We start from the raw sequence: 18,561 nt of genomic DNA, 5'->3' as shown, positions 1-18,561 counted from the left end.
CCAGTGCAATGCATGTGCAATTGCGCGAATATGCGGTGGCGATTCAAGATATGCGCCATGCCAGCTTGCTGATTGGCTGAAGGACTATCTCGTGATGTGCGTCACAGGAACGGCTGTTTCGTAAGCGTCATTTTGACGATGAGTGACGTTGCGCTGGGCCGCCATTGCTGAGATTTTCCGCCATAATTTTTGCTGCGACGAGCCGCGCGAATTATGCTAATGAGCAGCCATATGCAATGGAAGCCGAGAGGAATGCGTATCGCCACATTTTCCCCGTCGTTTGGCGCCACGAAAATCTTTTGTTCATAACGCGTGCTCGTAGTATTTGCATCGCTCTCGGGTGGTGTTGGCATTTGTGTTTGGGGCCATCATTTTTTAAAAGAACGCGCTTATACGAAATAATATTGGTTGAACATAGCAAACGTTCGTCAATGTTGTCCACTTTTCGCTGCTGCATTTGTATTGTAATCAAGATTAATGCTTTTTTTGCACAATCAAAAGTTATGACAACGGGCTCTTTCTAATTTATAAAAAGAAATGTACGCAAGGCGGCGCCTTGAAGTTTCCTCCCGCGGTGCGAGAACCAGTGAAATGAACAAGAGATGGCAGCGCCGGCGCTTGCGTCGCGCTAGTGGATATCTCTGGCGCGCGCAGCGCTATCGGTGAAATTCGGCCGTTTCTCAGCTAGCCGAGTCGGGCTGAGTCACTTGCGTTTCACAAGAGAGCGATAACGTGACCTAGAATGTGCGCGCATCACCACTGGTAGGTCGCGCATGTTGTCTCAAGCAAGAAAACAAGCGAGTTGGCGCCAACATGCGATGACTCATTCCATTTTCCGGGGACACGCATCCTAGCTATTGAAGCAGACGACGTCTTGTACGCAGCAGACGACGGAAGCGAGAAGCGTTTTCGACCGAATAATCATATGCTTTGAGATAGCTGCTTTATTTTTACTGCGGAGGAAAACAGGGGCCGAATCTTATAACGGTTCGGTTGGGGAACCGTTCCTTTGGCCTCACCTGATTGGCCAAAATTTTTATTATGTCACAGGTCGTCAGAAGCAGCGGGGCGGTATCGCAATTTGCGAATACGTCACGCATCTGTCAATAATCTTCAAAGCGAACCGGTCGTAGGAACCGGCGAAAGGGTAGTCCGCTTTGGGTTCCGTTGCTGTGGCTTGGCTTTGGCTTGTGACCCTGGCCGCGCGCGCCGGTCGCGCGACCCCGGGGACACGCGGGCGTCGCGCGCGCGTGCGTTGGTTCCTTCGGAGGCTATTACTTGCCTTCGTCGTCTGCTTGACGTTCCTCTTTCGGTGTCGACCACGGCTGGAAGCGCGATACGCGTTCGAAGAAGTGACCGATAATGAGTTGCACCGCCCTTGCTGGCTTTCTAAGTAAACCTTTTGCAGGCTACGCTATCAAATGTAGGAGACTCAGGTGCAAGCGTACGAGTGGCCATTCCACGCAGAGGAAGGAATATTGCGCGCTGCGGTTCATCGCCACTGGCCTGCAGCTCCCAGAGGTCGGTCGGACGTGAAGCATTCATCGGAATGACCTAGATCTCTGCTGCCGACATCGTCCACAAAGTTGCTCTCGCAATTACTGTGTTGGCCGGTTGAAGGGCTGGGTCAGCTTTCCCGTGACCTCAGCTTCAAAGCCAATGCCAAGGAGATATTTGCATGGTGAGATCGAATTCTCAGTGCTATCGCCAGCGTGAATAGCTTGCAGATCGCCGTTCAGCAGTCAGAAGGGTTCAACCTAGGCTGGTTCAGCACTTCCATCGTTCGGCTGATAAAACTATAGAGTCAGGACGGGAAGATATTGTGGAGATCTCTTATTTGGCTGCCTTTCTTTCTCTGGTTCAGGAGTGCCGCACTTTGTTACTCAATTTTACGGCACAGCGCGCACCGTCAGCACCACACTATTCGATTTGACTTCGCGCAGGCAATGCAGGGCCCATGTATCGTAATGTTCGATTTCAAGTTCCATTGCTTTTATCACGCGACGCGCCGTGGGGCTTATCGCAGGGACAGCGGCAGCACGGCGGCGAGCGAGTCATGTCCGAGCCGATGACGAAGGGCGACAAAAGATGGAAAGTTGATATAGTCGGCTAGTAAAGGTGTCCCTAAGAACCAGTTCACGGTTTTGTCGCGCTCGCTACTTGAGAAGTGCCGGTAGTGCGTTCCTGTTGCGTGCATCCTGCGAGCTCCTGGTAGCCGACGACATAGCGCTGCGCTCTGCCAACTCATTTACGCTTGCGATACCGCCTGTCGGCTGAGAATAAAAAAGAATGACATTAATAAATTACTTCTGCATTTTGTAAACGCCCGGCACCACACGTTTATACTTCAGAACTTGGCGTATAATATTAAATTTATATTTTACATTTATTTAGCAAGCGGAAACATTCTGCAATTCCTCGATTAGCTCGTCATATAATGACGTACACTTCAGAGGTAGCACCCTCTCATCTATTGGTCGCGTCCTCCCCTTCTTCCACCGCCGGCTTGGGAGTGGCATATCTAGTGACGTAAGCGGTGAAGCGAATGGTTCGTATTCCGAACCATTGTAAGATTCGGCCCCTGTTTTGCTTTACTGATAACGCTACATTCAGTGCCTTCATTTCAGTTTCTTAGGCGAAACGTCAAGTTAGAGTCACGTTGCGTAAGCAAAACTGGGCCACCAGCGCTATTTTGTTTGCGTCGCGCCTACGTCACGCACCGAAGAAAATGGCGGAAGGTCCAGAATAGCGCCCCTGGTCCTTTTTTTAGTATGGCAATTCAGTACACTTTTTTCCCTTTTGAGTTCATTCTAACTTACAATGCGCAGGTATGCCTTCGTTTGCAGTGAGTAGAAAAGTGGCGCTGCCATCGGCTTCATTTTTGGTGGCTCTTCTATCGACAGAACAAAATGCGGTACAAATATAAGAAAGGTCTGTAGAACAACGCGAAATTTATGTACCAGCATTTTATTTTCAAAAGCGGAAAAAGGAGTTTAAACATCAGAGAAAAAATTGTAACTAATATAGAAAATCAACTGTACACAATAGGCATTTTCCTAGATTTTAACAAAGCCTTCGATTCTATTAAACAACCCATACTGTTTGCAAAGTTACCGTATTATGGAATACGATGACTTACACTTAATTTGCTGCGTAGTTACCTGACTAACCGAACACAGTTCGTTGTAATTAAGAATGTACAGTCGGATACGGAATTCATAAGTTATGGAGTTCCGCAAGGATCTATACTAGGACCAACAGTATTCTTGCTGTATATAAACAATATTATCAACATCCCCCTGACCACATACATTGTCCTTTACGCAGATGATACAAATGTTTTTTTTCTCATCTAATAACATTTCGTCTCTCATTCGTACTGTTAATTCATGGCTTCAAAATTTGCCCGGCTGGTTAGATGCAAATAAACTCTTATTGATATTAGGAAAACCAAATACATTGTCTTCTCATCCGTTAATAAACTAGTTCACCTTGATAGCTCTATAACGTTTAAATCATGTCCATTAGGTCAGGCTTCAGAATACAAGTTTTTAGGGGTAATATTTAATGAAAATCTTCGATGGACAAGTCACGTGAATTTTATAAAAGGTATCATTGCTAAATCAATTGGAATGCTACATAGATTTCGGACGTTGTTGCCGATAAGATTAAAACGGCAACTTTATTTTGGTACTGTACATTCCCGTATACAATATTGTGTACTGGTTTGGGGGGTTACATCAAAGTATAATTTGAAAAAGTATACATATTGCAGACGGAAAGTATACGATTCATTCAAAACCTATCTAGTCGTGATCATACATCCCCATACTTTGCCGAGAACCGGATACTTCAAATAGAAATGTTACATAAACAGCGTTTGTTGGAATTGATATTTCTCGAATTAAAAGCAAATCGTGAGCTGTTTTTCATGTATATACAAATACGGAGACACCATATTATTTTAGAATTAAAACTTTGTAAAGATTAAAACGAGAACTAGATACGGTATGCAATTATTAAAATAACAAATTCCGAACCTACTGAGTAGTCATCCATCGTTTTTAGATACAGTAGATTGTTCTCCCTTCTTGCTTGCCTTCAGAAAACTAACTAAAATGTATTTCCTCCAACAGTTGTAATTTTGTTGTACATTTGTTTTGTTCTCTTCGAATCCAATTGTAGTCCATTGGCCTTAATAGTTATGAGTCTTGTTGATGATGAATGTGTTGACGGCTGATTCTGTCATTCTTCCTTATCTTGCTTCATCATGTTTGATACTCTGTACATGCATTTTTATTTGTATGTGTTTGATATTTTGCAGTGTGTTTTGAAGCATGTTGCGCTCATGTTGTGTGCTGCGCGTGCTGTCTGGTGTCAAAGGCCTAGTCAGGTGGCTTTTAGTGCCACCTTTTGCCTTGGCACCAAGACAAGCCGCTCTTGAGCGTTGTTTTGTCAATAACCGAATAAACAAACAAACAAATGTAGGTGGTTAAGCACAGTTACAGTCGCTCATGTCAAAGCAAAACGATGGGCTGCTTTCACAACTTACGAGGCTTCCAATCGACATCGCTCTCACTTCTCGACATTGCTGGAGGAGGGAGTCTTACTTCTTCAGAGGCTGCTCCGGAGGAAAAATTATCCTTAATAAATATCCAGGTGCTTTTGGAAGTAACCGCTGTAGGTGTAAACACTACCGAGGGGGAGCTTTGCGTTGCGCTATAGAAATATAGGTCCTTAGAAATCGGTTGTCAGTCCCTTTAAACAACACTTGAGGGTGGAAAGAGCGTGTTGAAGTAGCCTGTTGAAGAGTGAATTTGTGAGCATAGACTTTATTGTTTTCTTGTTGACTCGCTGGCTGACTTTATTAAAATGGTATGACCACGTAATTGGCAGAAGGATGACGGAACTTTTCGAGTCACGTTGAAAAGAAAGGGAGGCGTGATGACTTGGGGAGCTTAGCTTCCTTTAGTGAGCGCGATCTTGTGATGAATTTCGTTGTCTTAAAACGTCCAAATAAGAAAAACTCAAATTGAGTCAGCTCGTGTGTGATGACGCTCACCTTAATTACGTTACAAAACCTTTCTTCAATGTGCCGGAGCCGCTTATTGCAGCTCTTTGTATGCTATAAAGCTTTTGTTTGGTGCTTCTGCTGTTCACGCAGGGGAGGCCCACACACCGGCTTCGTCCTAGCGCGTTTATCTTTAAGTTCACTTGAATTGGTGACTACAGACTTGATACAAATCCTGATAGTGGCTTCATGGATGACATTTGTGAATGTTTATCATCAGAGTGTTGAACTTGCTTTCACCTTTGCGCATTCCTCTTGCTATGTCATCACCATCCTTCATCACACCTTTATCTCCCCGCTCCCCCTCCCGCTGCGCAGAGTAGCAGGTTAGAGCGCCTTAGCTCAGGCCGACCTCACTGCCTTCTTTCAAATACATTATCTCTCTCTATCTCTCTATCTCTTTTCAATACGAAAGCATTAAATACCGCATTACGCGGAAATCCATCGGCGTCGGCGTCACTGGAAACGTTTTGGTAGGGTGCCGGGCCTTCGCCGGTTGATTTGTGTACCTGCACCCACGTTGAGTGCGCGTCAGTTGTCCGTTTTGTGGATCGTTAGTCATTGTTAGTTCCTTTTTCGGGGCAGAATATCGTTCCTAAAAGCCATGAAGTACTCAATGACTACTGGGTGAGCAGGCCTGAGTGCGCTGTTGTGCAAACAGTGCGGCCTATAAAGGTACGCTGAGTTCCCTTTGCCGACACGGATGACTTGGAGTCTGTTGTCGCTGATTTCTACACACGGAGTTCCCTTTTTGTATTTTTTAAAACATTATTTCGACATTTCGTATTTCGAAGAAGTATTCGAGCGCAGCCTTCCGCGCCGGATTTATCACCGCGGTGCACTTGTTTACATCGACATCTACAGACACAGATCGTCGTTAGCGTCAAATATCGTGGAAAATGTGCATCGTCGATATGAAATAATGTCGAAACTTTGCAAAAATATACATATCTGCGCATATGCGCCACGTTGTTCCATCCTGAGACGAGTTAATATGCGCGGTCGAACCACTTAAACAACGGCAACTGTGATCCAGATAACACATTACGGGCCTGTTTATTTATTTCGGATTGTCTCTTTTCTTTAAGTCCACCATACTTACAGTTCACGCTTGCCATAAAACAATGCTAGAGAGAACTGTTCTCGCATAAATTAAGTGCTAATGTTAGGCTGTTTTTTTTTCTTTCGTGAAGACCATCAGTGACACCGTTGGTATATTTGAGCGAACCGGTTTTTTAGACTGCTCTATACCGAATGCACCGTCTCTTGTTTCCTCTTTGACGCAGAGATAGACAGTACATCTCTGGAATTGAGAAATATGTTGGCATAACAACACGTACAGACCCACCCATCTACGTAGCTAATGCGACCGGCAGCCGGGTACGGTGACGTGCAGATTTAGGCACAGTGCTGTGTCGCCGTTTGCCCCTTATGGTGCGCACCGTGCGAAGTGAAGTGCAGTTGATTTCTAATCGCTAATGACAGACCTTAACTATCAAAGCCATTTCATTCGTCCTGACTGCTTGCATTTCATTCCAAGTCCACCGATAGCAGGTGCACGAGCACGACGGCGCCAGGCTTAACCTTCGCTAAACAGGATCAACATTGGCTCAAACTTCATGTTCACGGTTTGATAGTGGCGAATCTTATGCATTTCAACTTCGTACGCATGTTTTCACTCACTGTTAGCGCAATTAATTATATGTACGAGCGAAGGCACTGTCGCTATAGCGATGTCAGTTCGATGGCCGATCGCGCAGGGTTCGGTCGAACGATGGTCCGCGCGTTGATTTTGTTAGTGCCATCGACAAGAAAGCCCGTCGCAGGGTGACAACCCGCGCTCGTCGGTTGCGTTATTGTCGGCCTGGTTTGATAAAGTGCTTTCAGTGACTGAATAGTCGGTCATTTGTAGACTGAGCGTCTTGTCGGTCTCCTATCGACACAGTGTTAACGCGCCTTAAACGAGTATACGTGAAGTCTGGCACACGCTGCCACCACTAGCAAGTGAGGAACAGCGCTGCAGGAAGACTTCATCAGCAACATGATGTTTCCAAGTGTCGCCAATGTGTAGGGCACGGGTTTTTCGTTAAATTTGATACCCATCAATGAAAGGTGGCAACTACGTGGTTCACGTTCAAGTCCGAACCACTCGAAAAAAGCCCTGGCCACTGTCTGCTGTGAAATGGAGTTGCAGGCTCACACTGCGCACGTTTTCGGCACCGCGACGACGTCGAGCTACCGGCGGAGTTTCAACGCGGTACATTGCGCGAGTGTTTGACGGAGGGCCTTTTTCTTTCTTTTGCGGGGGACTTTCCGGCGCACGACGACGCGCGCTACCCTTCCAAAGTGTTTCGCGACTAATCCGCTTGAGCAGGGCGCATACGCCAGCCGCGCCATGAAAAACGCGGATTGTAAAGCCGCTGCCCATACCGCTGAATCTATAAAGCCCTCTACAAAGGGGACAGATCACCCCGCGCGCTGTGTTCTTGCGGTTAAATTCGCGTTGACGCGTGACGCAGCACGACGGTCCATTCACTCGCCCCTGCTGCCGCTATTTCTCATTCCAGCATTTTGACAGCGAATTTCTGCGGTCATCGAGTGACTGTGTTCATGTTTACTTGTGCGTGGATGACACCGCGCTTGTTAATTTATTTAGTATGCCTATGTCTACAACTTTGAGAGCCGGTAAAACTACTATCCTTACTTCGTATAGTTATTTACTAACTTGCAATCGCAATCGATGATTCGCCTTTCGGGCGAAACTGCGACGTTTTCCTATCTCTCCTTAATCAATTCTCTCTTACTTAAATGCCTTGGCCAATATTGATCTTGGTTGCCAGTATTCTTGCAAAGATTATACTTTTACCAGAGTGCCGACAAGCGTGTAACCACAAACTGTTAGGTCCTCATCTATTCGACGCAAGAAACTGTACGTTGTCAGTCAAGCACAACAATGTACAGTTGGTTTCCTTGAGGGTTGTGGTATTACGGTAGAAATATTGGTGTGAGACATATGCAGGATTTTAAGTATTCCGACATACCTGTGCGCACTGTTCTGAGGCGACTCGTATTCTACAGTTTCACAGGGCGCGCAAACTTGAGGATACAAGGTTCTCTCAGAAAGCCAGCTTTAAGAAGATGTTTAGGAGGTGCTGGTGGGCTAGTAGGTTGGGGGCCTGGCTGGGGGCCATTATCATGTTAAATTCAGCAATGACATTGAGACAAATGAACACATCTGTCTTTTTTCTTCATTTAAGGTGTTTTGTCTAGGTCTGAACAAACTCGCTGCGTTTACACGATAAGAAGCTCGCGATTGGCGTTGGTGCTCTTGCTGAACCGGGCGCACGCTGGTGCGAGAGGACAGTTCATAATCATCATCATTATCACCAGCAGCAGCAGCCTGGTTACAGCCACTACAGGGAAAATGCCTCTCCCTTATTTCTCCAACTACCCCGGTCATGTACTAATCGCGGCCGTGTTGTCCCTCCAAACTTCTTAATCTCATCCGCCCACCTAACTTCCTGCCGCCCCCTGCTACGCTTTGACTCCCTTGCAATCGAGTCCGTAACGCTTAATGACCATCGCTTATCTTCCCTCCTCATTACTTGTCCTGCCCATGCCCATTTCTTTTTCTTGATTTCAACTCACTATTCATTAACTCACGTTTGTTCCCTCAGCCAATCTGCTTTTTTCTTATCCCTTAACGTTGCACCAATCATTATCTTTCCATAGCTCGTTGCGTCGTCCTCAATTTAAGTAGAACCCTTCTCGTCAGCCTCCAGGTTTCTGCCCCGTACGTCAGTACTGATAAGGCACAGCTGTCATGCACTTTTCTCTCTAGGGATAATGGCAACCTGCTGTTCATGATCTGAGAATGCTTGCCAAACGCAATTAGAGGACAATTAGCATAGCTTTAAGATCTTTTTTGCCAAGGCAGAGCACTGCTACATGCACCACTAGTCTGGAGCGCACGTTATAAACACCGAGCACAGAATCTCTTTCAGAATTTCAGAATCTCTTGGGAACAGTCGAAGACGATGCTGCCTGACGAGACATTCTTGCAGAGCTTGAGGACCTGATGACTGTGCTGGCTCTGGTGGGCATGGGGGCGATCAATGTGGCCGCTACTCAGCTGCCACTGCTCACGCTCGAGCAGTATCCGTCTGCGTTGCGGGCAGCCAGCTACTGCTCCGCCATGTTCGCCGGGCAACTGGGTGCGCTTGCCGCACCTTTCGTGCGCCGGCAGGTGAATTTCTCTGGAGCTTACTACTTTGAGCTATTTATTACATGTTCCCCTTAATTAAATGCTTTGCCGACCCTTTTACGGACGCTTTGACATTGCCTAAATGAAAATTAAACGAAAATGCAGGTGTTAATCTATACATCCTAGATCAGCATAAGAGCTTGCCCTTTATATGCGAAGCATATTACTAGAGCTCAACCCAGCTCCTCAGGCGCGGCGGTGTCGCCTTCAATACCACGTGCCACCGTGACGTCACGACAGAGGAGAAACGGGGCTTCAATTCGCGCCGTCTCTAGCGGCGTCGCCTTCAAGGCTGACCACGTGACACCGTGACGTCACGATAGAGGAGAAACGGGGCTCCAACTCGCGCCTTCGCTCGCGGCGTCGCGGCGGTATATAAGCAGCTGCGCTTGCCTCTGCTAGACACTGACGAGGTGAGATGCCTCCTGGAGACAGAGCTGCTCGTCGGAATGAGAAGCGAAGGTTGCGGCGTGCTACAGAGACTGTTTCTAGGTGGCTTTGCTACGGCGCAGCGACTACGCGCCCCGCATCGGACGCGGTGAGCGTCGAGCAACGCGGCGTTCGGCGCGACAACGAAATGTGCGCCTTAGCAAGCGCCGCACGCCTGAGCCGGCGCCGACGACACCGGCTTTTCTGCGACACGAGCTCCTTAACGCTGTCGCGTTAAAATAAAGGCTAGTATGCTTCGCATCCTGGGCTTAACCTTAGCTAAGCCACAGCCAGTTTTTTTGATGCCGTTGGTCTTGTGGTGAAAGGGAACCTAATCGCTTAGATAAGAGCCATAAGAGGTAGCACGTGTCTTCGTAAACTTAGGCTGAATCTCCAGAGTAATCAGTGGGAGGTCACGTACGCGACACCTTGGCGACACGCAGGAATCCTACACTCTGGATGGTCGGCTAAGGACACTAGCCATGCCGTTATAGCTCTATTGATTCCCCACGGTACCACAGTTAAGCAAGATCGGGATTGGCCCAACCAGGACACAGAAATTGTTGAGCACGCAGTATTGATAGCTTCCTAGATGTCCTTCATGCGTCTCTTAGGACCGACACATAAACGATGTCCGCGGTGAGGTGTTTTACTTTGATACTCCTTTTCCAGGGGCCTCGGAAGTGGTCAGATGGCGTCGCCAATCACGTTTCCTCAGTCAGAGCGTAACAAAGGGTGGCGAGCATTGTCTACTAATGTCAACATCTGACTAATCAACGTCAACATGCTTCGCCAGTGAGCTGTTACTTAGAAACACGCCTTTAAATATTTGGGCATATAATTTCCTCATTCTCTAACTCAAGTGCCATTTGCTCTTTAATGGTACTGTAACGCATTTTTGATCATATTTTCCTAGGTGATTTTCGTCAGAAGGAACTGGCTCCACATATTATGAGGTTTCCCACGACTTATTTTGTTGTCCACTTGTTTCTTCTTGTTTACACGATATTCTCGTGTTTACGCTAGCTGAGCGATTGCAAATGTACTTCCTAACTTTATCCAGAGTGTGTTGCTGTATTTCATGCTCCTCTAGGAGGCTCATAGCGGGTTCTAAAAAAATTTTGTCATCATTTTCTAATTACGCATAATTGGTGCGCACGATTGTAATCAATATTGGGACTTATCTCTAGCGCTGTGCCCAAAATCCGTTATATAATTTTGTAAATGTGTCTTCTATCGCTCGTTGGCGAAAGTTTTACACCTGCTTATCTTGTGATCGCGCCGTAATTGGGAGTTGTGACAGGCAAGATGTCGAGGCAGGATCATAGATATGGTGATATGCAGAAAGGAATTTGATCTAGATCTTTCTAAATAGCGTTATAGAGCGTATAAAGCAGAAAGGCCGTTGTTTAACACCAAACACACGTACGAAGGAGCGCTTGAACGTAAACTGAAAGTGGACACTTCCTCTGGCGGATATTCGTCTGACCATTAGATGACTTGCAGGTATCTTTTGAAACAAAATTGTGTAAAATACGCCATTAACATCCATATAAAAAATTACTAGACGAATGGTATATCAAACAGGCAGGATACTCGTGCATAACCATACTGTGCTTCGATAAAGAATTACGTTTTCTTGGGTGAAGCATAGAAAGTGAACAGAAAATAATGATCATGTTAGCGTGTCTAAAGGAGCCGCTACTGTTTATTGCAACGAGGCTTTATAATAATAATAATAAACACAGCGCTCACGTGAAGATGTAAGCCTGAAGCGATCCTCATTGGTCGAACAAGGGATGTAGCTACAGCTAACGTTTCATTCATTATTTATTTATTTATTTAAAAAATACTGCAGGCCCAAGCTAGGGCCCATGATGGAGGGGTATCAAAAAGGTTTATACAAGCACTGGCAAAACATCAACCAGAAATCATCATAAATCTTAAAGAGAGAAAAAAAATAATATATACATAAAGATGACACATAAATGAGCACCTTATGGCCGTAAAAACAATTATGAACATTGAAACTTGAGAAAAAACAGTTCTTTGCAAGAAAAAACAAGAAAAGCGCTTCACATTATGACGTCAATGCCTCGAATGACTCACTGTTTAGAAGCATACATAGCGGCACAGCGTTCCACTCTGTAATCGTTCATGGAAAAAATGAAAACTTGAATGTGTTAGTACGTGTTCTAAATGGTGTTATCAATTTATCATGGTGATTTAGAGTCAGTCATGACATCAGAGGTTGGATGTACGGAGCAAGGTGTAATGCGAGATGGTTGTTTTTCAAGTGAAAAAGAAATTTTACTCTCAGAATTTTGCGACGTAGCTTAAGTTCCTGGATATTATGTTGTTGTATCATAAAGGTTGGGGAGTGCGTCATGCGGTATCGAGAAAAGATAAACCGAATGGATTTACGTTGAATCATTTCTAGAGTATCAATGTTTTGGTGTGTGGGTCGCAAATAACACATGCGTATTCGAGGGCAGGTCTAATGATTGAATTATAGGCCAACAGCTTGACGGATGGAGGGGCTTGCCGAAGTTTATATCTGCGGAAGCATAACTTACGGAAGGCGGATGCGCATATGTTAGGTACGTGGTTATTCCAACTGAGATTCTTTGTTATTGTTACGCCAAGGTACTTATAGTCGCTGACTTCTTTGAGTGGGTGAGATGATAGGGTGTATGGAAAAGAGAAGTAATTTTTCTTTGCAGTTACATTCCTATACACTGTTTTTTCGGAGTTTAGCTTCATACCCTATTGGTTGCACCACTGAAAAACATTATGCATGCAATTATTTAGAAGCACCTGATCGTCTACGCTATCAATTTTCTTAAACATAATGCAATCGTCAGCGAATAGCCTTATTTTGACAGGTTCAGGGATAACATCAACAATGTCATTATTATATATTAAAAAAAGCAAAGGTGCTAAAACACTTCCCTGAGGAACACCTGATGTGACCGGAAGTTTGGATGGGCATTAATCGTTTATATTAACGAACTGTGTGCGATTAAATAAGTAAGCGGAAACCCAATCCACAGTAAAGTTTGCAAGGCCAATATTCTTAAGTTTGAAAATGAGTTTAGCGTGAGGAACTAAATCAAAGGCTTTCTTGAAGTCCAAGAAAATAACATGAATTTGTCAGGATTTATCTAAAATAGATGCGAAAGTATGTACGACTGAGACCAATTGAGTAACAGTGGAAAAGCCCTTCCTGAAACCATGTTGAAAAGGGGTTAATATATTCCTATTGTTTAGAAAATCAGTGATATAGTTGCCTATGATATGCTGAAGAATTTCGCAACAGGAATAAGTGAGAGATATGTGACGATATTTCGAGACCAATTACTTATACCCTGTTTTGAATACTGGCACGATTCGCTCTGTTTTCCAATCGCCGGGAATGCTAGATGAACGCAGGGAAGCACGGAAGATGATTACAAGATAGTTGGCAACCATCTCTGCATATCGACGCAGAAGCGCATTTTGGATATTATCAGGGCCTGGTGAAGTTTTAGTCCATAAATTGAGGAGCATAGACATTACGCCTGATAATGATACGATGTCGGAGTCAAGATGACATGACGTGGTATCGACGCATGCGCTATTGTAAGCCTTTGGGAAAGCGCTCTGAAAGCAAACGTTAAAACGGCAATCGATTCTTTGTTTATCTGTAACAAGGGTGTCGCTATGCATTATTTGGTTAACACCCTCTTTTTTTCGGCACAAGTGGGGCTAGAATTTTTCAGGGGCAGTCTGGATAAAGTTTGGCAGCGTATATTGAAAATCGTTCTGCTTTGCACGGCTTAGAGCTTGGTCGAATAGTGTCTGATTCGTTCGGATAACGCTGTGGGTGGCACCGCATCGTCTTAACCGTTTTAGTTTTCTTGTGCAAGATGTCACGCGTTATCCATGGGTTCTTTTTCTTCATCTTTTTCGTTTTATTTGGCACAGACTTATCTATGCAGTACAAACATAACTGTTTAAATTCATCGCATAGCTCTGAAACATCAGACCCACCAAAACTGCTGAGGTTAAGATCAAGGTAGCCTAAGATACTTTCATCTTCAGCACAAAAAAAGTTTTTAATAGTGACTGTTTTTATAGGAGAACTATTTCGTGCTTTTAGAGGGCATGAGAACTTCACCATGTAGTGATCTGAAAGACCTTGTTCGACTGACACAGAAAAAGTTTCCATACATCGGCTTACAAAAACAAGATCCAATATTGAGGGCGAACCTCCTTGAATACGAGTAGGTTCCTTAACCACTTGCTGCAGGTTCCTACACAACACTAAGTCTAGTACACCCTGAACATGCACGCTATGCTCATGGGAAGCAACAGTATTGTTGCAATCAACACCAGGAAGGTTGAAATCGCCACCAATAATTATTTTCTCCTGTGGGAAATTCGACATGTGTTCGTATAGATCATGTAAAAACTGCAGGGGTGCATCGGGAGGACGGTACACTGCGAATAGTATTAAAGAAAAGCCCCAGCATGACAACTTTAATGAAATACTTTCATGATTGTCGATTTGTCTTAGCAGAGTTGCTGGAATGTTATGTTTAACCAAGACGGCGACGCCACCCCCTCTTGTATTTCTATCCCGCCTAAAAATTTGGTAGAAAGGTGGACAGGTGCGGTTGTCATGAATGTCATCACGGAGCCAAGTTTTTGTGATCACGACGACATGAAGGCTGTATGCCAGAATGATGGCTTCAAGCTGATCACTTTTATTCACAACATTGCGCACGTTTATATTTAACACACGCAGCTATTCAGAACATGAAGTTTCCTGTCAATTTTTGCTGGAGGTTCTTTGACGGCTAATCAATCCTACCCTAGAATGGGCGTCATCGTCCCATGCGTATAGGTCATTGTCTATGCGCAGTTTATCAAGCAGAAGAGTCACTTTCTTGTCCTGCTGCTTTTCTATTTTGGCGCTTTGCCATAACAGCTTGCGTTTCCTTAGCGTGTCCGTCGAATAATCATTCTGAATGGAAATTGTTGTTCCCATGAGCTTTCGCGCGTTTTTTAGGACTTCCTGTTTTTCGTTGTAATTTTGAAAGAATACATTCACTGGTCGATTCTTTCCCGCCTTTCCAATAAGACAAGCCTTCGTCGGGGCAGGGAATAAAAAATACAGTTTAATTTGTAGAAACACTGGCTTTAATGACATTCCTTCTTCGACCACTGTTGACAACGAAACTGATAATGTACGTCTCACGTATCCGTATTTTTGCGAGAAAAAAAAAGAAATGTGCCTCAAGAAAGAGCAGCTAATCGACACTAAGGTTTTTATGTTTCAAATTTTTTGACGTTCTGCCTGGTGTTCGGCCTCTGGCCTGTGTTCCTATCCACTTATAATTCTCGTATTTCCGTCATGATCGACTGCAGGCAATCTCCATAGGTGCATACTGGCCTCTCTTTATGATCGGCCTCACAAGTTTGACCTGCGGCTGTATGTTATTGGCACTGCCAGCGACAAAGTTCGAAGGAATGATGTCCGCCAAAGAATGGTAAGTAGAAGTGCTAACTTATTGTGACGAGTTCCTGCAAAGTAATAGTCACGTGAAGATGATATTGTGCAAAAATGGCTAGTGGCTAAGAGAGCAAAATCGCAACCGATATTTTTCAGCTATAGCGGCACTAAAAGGCAACTGCATAGCAGTGGCTAGGTAGTATGGCGTTTTCGCAAATCAGACTATGCGTTTTATCGAGGAAATAAAATACTTATCACTGAACAATAATTAAGGACCTATATTCTTTGTTTTTTGCCACTGGCCATGTCCCTGATAAAGGCTATGGAAATGTGAATTTTACGCAAGTGTACATAACTTTTTTTATTTTTTGTGCATAAGATTACCGTAAAGGTTTTCACGCATATAAGGCTTTCTTTATCACTTGGAAATGCAATGCCTCCTTTGTGTGTAAAGTTAGCAAGTCTTTCCAATACGATGCTAAAATCTACGGCGTCATGTAGTGGATTAAACTAATGTAGTTACGCCAAGAGCTTCCGTTAAGAGAAAAGTGACTGATTTGTTCTGCTTTGTTAATCCATAATGATGATACACGGGCCAAGTTTAACATGTATCATATTGCATGTCTACTTGGCTAACAGTATAATTAGCAAATGTGTAAGTCAATAGACAAAAATCAATGAAACAGTTAATTACTTTATTAGTCCAGATACATCTATGGTTTTAACACGCGACTGGACTTCGCCTTTGCCTTTGAATAAGACGCCCTTAACAACCGCTGACTATTTTTGGCCTACCTATGGTACGCGAGTCCGTATTACCGAAAGACCCGCCGTGGTTGCTTAGTGGTTATGGTGTTGGGCTGCTGAGCACGAGGTCCCGGGATCGAATCCCGGCCATGGCGGCCGTATTTCGATGGAGGCCAAATCCGAAAACACCCGTGTGCTTACATTTAGCTGCACGTTAAAGAAACTCAGGGGGTCGGAATTTCCGGAGTCTTCCACTACGGCGTGCTTCATAATCAAAAAGTAGTTTTGGCACGTAAAACCCCATAATTATTTTATTACCGAAAAATCAGTTCATTTTCCCTTCACTACATTTTAATATTTAATACCAACTCATGCTATATTACCACAGTCATTGTTTATTGCAATTTGCTTGAATATTTTCTTACTCAAGTTTTATATGTTGGTCAAGAATAAAATTCATTGAAATGACTGTTGCCTGCTCAAACCAAAAACAACAAAATTGGAAAGAATACCTAAATAATTATGCTCATACTTATTTGCAGAGGCAAAAGTTAAATCAACGTCATCAACTAGCATTGTGTGAAAGTTTAGAAATCATGTGAGTGCTGGAATCCCAAGAAAATTTTTCCATGATGAATATGAAATCTAAGTTTGTAGCAGGTTCAACCCCACAGCAGCATGACACAGGGAACCCGCCATGGTTGCTCAGTGGCTATGGTGTTAGACTGCTAAGCACGAAGTGGCGGGATCGAATACCCGCCACGCATTTCGATGGGGGCGACATGCCAAAACGTCCGTGTACATAGACTGAGGTGCGTGTTAAGGAACCCCAAGTGCGCCAAATTTCAGGAGTCCCTCACTATGGCGTGCCTCATAATGAGATCGCGGTTTCGGCAGGTAAACCCCATAATTTTTTATCGACGCAGTGAAAAGACAAAAAGCCACCCCTTTCCGAAACTTTTTTGAAACATCATTAAGGAGTACTGACTTCTATGCTGTATGAATTCTTGACAAGTATATGTAACACCCTGAGTGAGAGCCTGTACGTAGCTTCGGATTTAGAGTTAAGAGGAGTTCATAAAATGGGCGTTGCGATCTCGAATTTCAATAACCAATTGAATTTCCTCCGGCGGCCACTTCACCTGTTACTATGTTGCCTACATCGTTGCACACAACTATTAAAGGTAGTGTTGTTGAAGTGTAAGTACGTCAGCGTGAAACTCGCATCGCTATGTCACGCAGTAGTGCGTAAACTATTCATTCGTTCTATTTGTATTAGCATTATAGCTAAGTTGTTTGCTCTATTGCAAGAACTATGAAGCGTCTGTCGAAATTGAATAAATTGTTGCCAAATTATTTTCGCTTGGCTTGCATTTGAGGCCCGGAGTTTCTGGTATCAATCTAGCAAGTTAGAAATTATTGGCCGCATATGTAGGTCAGATTGCCTCTTGAATGTGTTGACACGTTTAGCAATATTTTTTCTTTATTTAGCGAAAGCGCGCAACAAAATAACTTGTCAGAAATGTGTGGGTTTACCAACCTAATCGCTCTTTAATTGTCACGACGTCGATAGTAACAAAATTGATTGGCACGGGAAATCTCTTGCAGAAATGCCTTTCCTGACAAAACTTTATCTTTCTTTCAGATTTTTTTTTACTGACAAAGGGTGCAGTGGAATCTTCGTTGCAAGCATCAAAAGTTATCAAAGCCGATTTTTAACTGTATGCAGGGACGATGACGACCAAGCCGCTGGACATCCACCCGGGCACGAGTAGGCCAGCTAGGGTGACCGGAGCCTCCGCGAACCCCCCGCCATCACGCTCCGACATAAAACCCCTTTAATATTAATTATGTGAATTTCAACGTCTAGCGTCTGCAATTGCTACAAGCACACGAATAAACATATTAAAATATTGCATGATATTTACGTGGCTGTGGACGTGGCCATAAGGGAGAGAAACGAAGCGGGAAACTCCAAAAGAATAACCGATCATGCGCCTGGGTGCGTACTTATACTTGGGAAGGGGGAGAGGGGGGAACATTGACTAGAAAAATATATAGTTGATACCCTTTCATAGGAATCGGTAGAACACGAAAGTGAAACGTGTCGTCACAGAAACTGTTGTAGTATGTTTGCTTCGTGAACTCACGGTCCGCTGCCGCGAAACGTACACGATTTTGCGCGCAGGCGGCCGTGTTTCAGGCTTGCTTGGCACGGCGTCCTGCTGCCGAGTCGCTTCGGCTAAGCGAGTTCAGTGGCGACGCGCTCAGCTTCGGGAATATGAGTGGCAGAGCTCCGCAGCGTGCGCCGCGAGGGCGCGAAGGCGTCCTGCTTCACGTTGGCGTGTGCCTCGCGGGACCAAAGCCAGATTCACCCATCGACATTGTTGCCTTTCTGTGCCCGTTAGCGCAGCAGTTTTCTTAGTTGGTGCCATCGCAAGCGAAGCAGTAGGCGGCGTGTGAGCACTGCTGATGCATGTTGAAGCTGCACTCCGTAGACGACGAGGCATCCCAGGCTAATCGGATGCGAAAGACAAACCATCGGCGCAGGCT

The 18,561-nt window shown here is 44.6% G+C and overlaps 1 protein-coding gene across 1 annotated transcript in view; it reads left to right on the top strand.

Moving 5' to 3' along the window:
* Positions 1-17,931, top strand: part of LOC139059888 (solute carrier family 22 member 15-like) — a 41,156-nt gene extending 23,225 nt beyond the window's left edge. Inside the window, exons 11-13 of the mRNA XM_070538420.1 lie at positions 9,136-9,317; positions 15,177-15,298; positions 17,738-17,931. Coding sequence (XP_070394521.1) covers positions 9,136-9,317; positions 15,177-15,298; positions 17,738-17,783 — 350 coding nt within the window. The 3' untranslated portion in view covers positions 17,784-17,931. The remainder of the gene's footprint in view (positions 1-9,135; positions 9,318-15,176; positions 15,299-17,737) is intronic.
* Positions 17,932-18,561: the final 630 nt, after the last annotated feature.

Source organism: Dermacentor albipictus, chromosome 5 (assembly GCF_038994185.2).
Source record: "Dermacentor albipictus isolate Rhodes 1998 colony chromosome 5, USDA_Dalb.pri_finalv2, whole genome shotgun sequence".
Lineage (NCBI taxonomy): Eukaryota > Metazoa > Arthropoda > Arachnida > Ixodida > Ixodidae > Dermacentor > Dermacentor albipictus.
The sequence above is the reverse complement of the archived record's forward strand: the minus strand, read 5'-3'. Positions and strand labels throughout refer to the sequence as shown.